The sequence below is a fragment of the Engraulis encrasicolus genome, chromosome 22, assembly GCF_034702125.1.
Source record: "Engraulis encrasicolus isolate BLACKSEA-1 chromosome 22, IST_EnEncr_1.0, whole genome shotgun sequence".
NCBI lineage: Eukaryota > Metazoa > Chordata > Actinopteri > Clupeiformes > Engraulidae > Engraulis > Engraulis encrasicolus.
The window spans coordinates 8,375,246-8,380,245 of record NC_085878.1 but is presented as its reverse complement, the minus strand read 5'-3'; the positions used below and the strand labels follow the sequence as shown (position 1 = coordinate 8,380,245).

General features: G+C 45.3%; 1 protein-coding gene across 1 annotated transcript in view; it reads right to left on the bottom strand.

Moving 5' to 3' along the window:
• Positions 1–5,000, bottom strand: part of LOC134438481 (phospholipid-transporting ATPase ABCA1-like) — a 62,218-nt gene that overhangs the window by 523 nt on the left and 56,695 nt on the right. The window contains exons 48-49 of the mRNA XM_063188059.1: positions 4,173–4,299; positions 1–1,420 (exon numbers count right to left, since the gene is read on the bottom strand). The exon at positions 1–1,420 is cut by the window's left edge and continues 523 nt beyond it. Coding sequence (XP_063044129.1) covers positions 1,187–1,420; positions 4,173–4,299 — 361 coding nt within the window. The 3' untranslated portion in view covers positions 1–1,186. The remainder of the gene's footprint in view (positions 1,421–4,172; positions 4,300–5,000) is intronic.

The window sequence follows — 5,000 nt, the reverse complement described above, 5'->3', positions numbered from 1 at the left end:
ACACACACACACACACACACACACACACACACACACACACACACACACACACACACACACACACACACTTCCCAGTGCAAATCTCCTTTCGTCCCAAACACTGTACAGTCACACCACTGGTCTACTGGTCGTCCCCCCCCAAAAAAAGCAAAAAAGAACAAGCAGGCTCTTAAAGGTCTGTCCAGTTGCCAGGCACATTGAAATATTTGGACTCTATAGCGTTAGTTCCTGTGGACTATAAATAGTTAGTATTGGATACTGAAACGGCTCTATTCTATTCTATTCTTGAACTAGAACTAGTAGTTCTGTTTTTTTTGTGCATACTGTTTGGTTGCCAGGGATACTGTACAGGCATTCTAATCTTGCATTCTAGAATCAGCTGAGGTATTCAGGAGACGTTCCGATTCCGATCCCACAGCGTTCCGTTCCACTTGGCCAAGCGGAATAATAGACCCCCATAGGAGAATCTTCAGGCACTTTTATTGCAAAAAGAGCTATCACGTCAATCACACACCAAACCCCGCCCATACTCTCCCCTGATTGGTCAGTCAATATAAGAAATAACCGCCCCTCCTCCGGGCCTCAAAATCTCTAATTGTAAAAGTATTTTTGTTCATAAATTTCTGTTTTTTGTTTATTTACAGCATAAATAAAATAAAGGCACATATTCCACCACAATCAGGTAGTGATCTCAATCTCACACCCCAGATCATTCAGCCAGCGAGTGGCAGTGAGCCGCGAAACACACACACACACACACACACACACACACACACACACACACACACACACACACACACACACACACACACACACACACATCCGATTCACAGCCTCGCTCATGCCCACACACATCCATCCAATCATGGCAGGTATTCAAGTTCAACACACACACTGAGGTCATTTTCTCAGGTGTGTGTGTGTTTGGGTGAGGGAGGGGGGAGGAATGTGCCCCCTACCCCCCCCTCACACATTTGGGTTGCATTGCTTTGCATTAAGTCCTCCATCCTCCATCCAGCCCTTGAGACAGGGTGCCCCCCCCATGACACCCCAAGTTCAGAGGTCATCGTCATGGTGATTTGGAGGCCATGTGAGGAAGGGTGGGTATTGGGAGGGGGTGGGGCAAGGGCGGAATGTTGGCAGTCCTGGTTGCCAGGAAACAAGGGGTCACATAGGGGTCACGAGGTCACACCATACTGTCCTTGACCTCTGTGGAGCGGGAGGGGGAGGAGCTATGTGAGGGGGTGTGGCCACGGGCAGAGTCAGGCTTGTGGACGGGCTTTAGCAGTGCCATGTTCACCACGCCCTCTTTCTCTTTCCCGGCCACGGATTGGATGAGAGCCTCTTTCCTGCGCACTGATAGGTCCTTGGCGTGTTCCGACGGGTCATCACTCTGGTCCTTAGCGAAGTTCACAAACACCTGATGAGGACACACACACACACACACACACACACACACACACACACACACACACACACACACACACACACACACACACACAGACAAATAGGTGTCAATAGCAGAGCACAACCACACATGTACAGCATTTATATAGTTGCAACCCCTACTGACATCAACTGCACACACACACACACCAACGCACATACACACACACACACACACACACACACACACGAACGCACACACACACCCTCCATCCCTCACCTGGTCCAGTGTGGTCTGTGAGACCAATCCTCTAACACACGCACACACACACACACACACACACACACACACACACACACACACACACACACACACACATACACCCCCTCCTCCCTCACCTGGTCCAGTGTGGTCTGTGAGACAGAGTAATCCTTTAACACACACACACACACACACACACACACACACACACACACACACACACACACACACACACACACACACACACACACACACACACACACACATACACCCCCTCCTCCCTCACCTGGTCCAGTGTGGTCTGTGAGACGGAGTAATCCTCTAACACACACACACACACACACACACGCACACACACACACACACCCTCCTCCCTCACCTGGTCCAGTGTGGTCTGTGAGACGGACAGGGTGCCTACAGATATTCCTAGGTTGAATTTACTACCTTTTTACTACCTCCAATTTTTTTTTTACTACCATTACAACATCGATCTTAAACTGACTACAGAAATGAAATAGCTTTCCAAATCCTATTAATAACACAAATTAATAATGTTTTTATAATTTAACAAGTTCATCATTGAGTGTATGTGTTAATGTGTAAGTTATTGCAGGTATGTTTCAAACATTTCTCAACTAATAGTGCAGTGCACTTTTAACAGAAGAAGTCGCTCTTCTCAGAGAGTAGGAGGAGAGAAAGAACCAGCAGTGCACCTTGAAGTGGATTCCTGTAGTCAATGTCCACCAGGGCTCTGCTAACTTTTTGCGCTGGTTGCACTGGTGCGTCTAAAAATTGTTTTCAGGAGCACCAGCACAAAATCTAGGTGCACCCAAATGCCCCCCAACACCTGTGTGTGAGAGTCTGTGTGTGTGTGTGTCTTTAGCAGAATCAGAGAAAATACTACACAGGATATGACAAAAATGGCAGTCATTATAGTTATGGCAAAGTTTTCGTGATTTGGATAGGGAACACAGAATCCATAACCAGCCTTGACTACCCCTTAAGCCTAAGGCACCTGCAAAAAACGCCTGCTGAACGCCTAAGCCAGGGATGTCAAACTGAAATCAAAATTAAAATAACTTGAAATTCATTATTTTTTAAAAGGGACTACAATTTCACATTAAAAAACACCCATATGGTAGCTAGATCGATAGATAAGTTGATTTTTGTTTGTTTAGGTGGAAACCGAGGTGAACTTGGATTTGCCCTTCCCCATTCTGGATCGCTCCGAATGATGATTGTGGCATCTTAGCAAGCGCTTCGAACAGAAGCGTCTGCGTCTCTCTCTCGTGACACTCTCTCTCTGTCTCGGTGCATGAAGGATGCCTTGTCGACAGATAGTGCGTCGCTATCAAAAACATCTGCGATTTCCCGGGAGACTTCGCGTGTCAACTCTTGACAGTGCCTGAAAACGGCCCATTCTTTGCGCTTGAATCTTCCGCGTGAATTCTATCAGTGGCCGCTGCTGTTTGCATTTCGTTTCCCTCCTTCCGTTTCAAAACTCCCTGATTTGGTTGAGCACCACCTCGCTAGTCGTTAGCACATTATGAACTCGGGTTGTCGAACATTTTATTTTGAAAAGTCGGGCTGCCTATCAGCGCAAGGTGCAAGGGGTAGAAAGCCAGAGCAGCGGAGTTGAAGGAATGGCCGCAGTTCCAAAAACTTTTTTATTTTTTGATGGGCTAATACCTACTAGCACTACTGCAGAATGACTAATGGCCATTAAAATGGCGTTTAGCATTTTGTTTTTGGCTGGATGCACCGGTGAAAAAAACATTCAGCCTCGCATTCTTTTACTCGACCGATTTGTTACATTTACCACCAATATTACGCACCATGTTACGCACCAATTTCCACCGCTTCTAACTTCATTAATATTGTATGAACAACAGCTAATCTAAAACAGACAGTCATCATGGAATTCATGAAATTATGTTTAGCAGACCTTTCACTGTTTCACATCCAACCAGTTTAGTCGCGTCTTGCAGAACGTAGGTTACAAAATGCCTAGCAGGCAGCTTCTGTGGCGCTGCTGATGTCTGACGCCTGTCAGTCAGCTGCTAGTTAACAACTAGAACTACCGGTAGTATTAGCACAAAGCTAAACCAGTTCACCCAGCGTCCGTCCTTGCCGCTGCATAAAAATCAATTTGCCGAGATTTGAGATCACGGGCTACAGAAATCCAACAAATTAGAAAACAAATAAGACCATGTTGTAGGGAGTCAGGGAAAATTACTACCAGTTGAGATGTGGCTTACTACCTTTTACTACCTTTTACTGGTCATTATTTTGGACTTTTTCATTTACTACCTTTTACTACTTTTTACTACCCCGCGGGCACCCTGGACGGAGTAATCCTCTAACACACACACACACACACACACACACGCACACACACACACACCCCCTCCTCCCTCACCTGGTCCAGTGTGGTCTGTGAGACGGAGTAATCCTCTAACACACACACACACACACACACACACACACACACACACACACACACACACACACCCTCCTCCCTCACCTGGTCCAGTGTGGTCTGTGAGACAGAGTAGTCTTCTATGTTGAGTCTCAGCTTGTGCTTGGCCAGCGTGCTGAAGATCCAGGCCAGAGAGCTCAGGGCAGAGGGCAGCTGGTACTGCAGCATGTTCCTGAAAACAAGACACATAATATACAGTATTATTATTTATTTATCTAATACATATAACATCTAATACATATAACATGACAGAGAGCTCAGACGGCAGCTGGTACTGCAGCATGTTCCTGAAAACATACATTACATTACAGGTTAATAATAATAATGATGATTGTTATTATTATTTATTTATCTAATACATATAGCATGCAAGAGAGCCCAGGGCAGAGGGCAGCTGGTACTGCAGCATGCTCCTGACAACAAGACACACAGGTTACTATTCATTCATTCATGCATTCTTACAATAATTACTTTCTCTCTTTTTCTCTCTTTCATTCTTTCTTTCATAACAGGCCAGGGAGCTGAGAGCAGCTAGTAGTTGATACTGCAGCATGTTGCTGATAAAATATAAATTAAAGTACAATTACAATTAAAGTGTGCAGATATTATTCCTTTTTACCTGAAGTCTGTACTAAATCCTGCTTCTTTTCAACAGATTATGGAGCACTACTATACTACTACTTCAGATGGGATATTTCCCATTTCTCATTTCCTACCTGTGTTTGTCTCTCAGGTGGGATATTTCCTATTTCTCATTTCCTACCTGTGTTTGTCTCTCAGGTGGGATATTTCCTATTTCCTACCTGTATTTCTCTCTCAGGTGGGATATCTCCTATTTCCTACTTCCTACCTGTGTTTCTCTCTCAGGTGGGA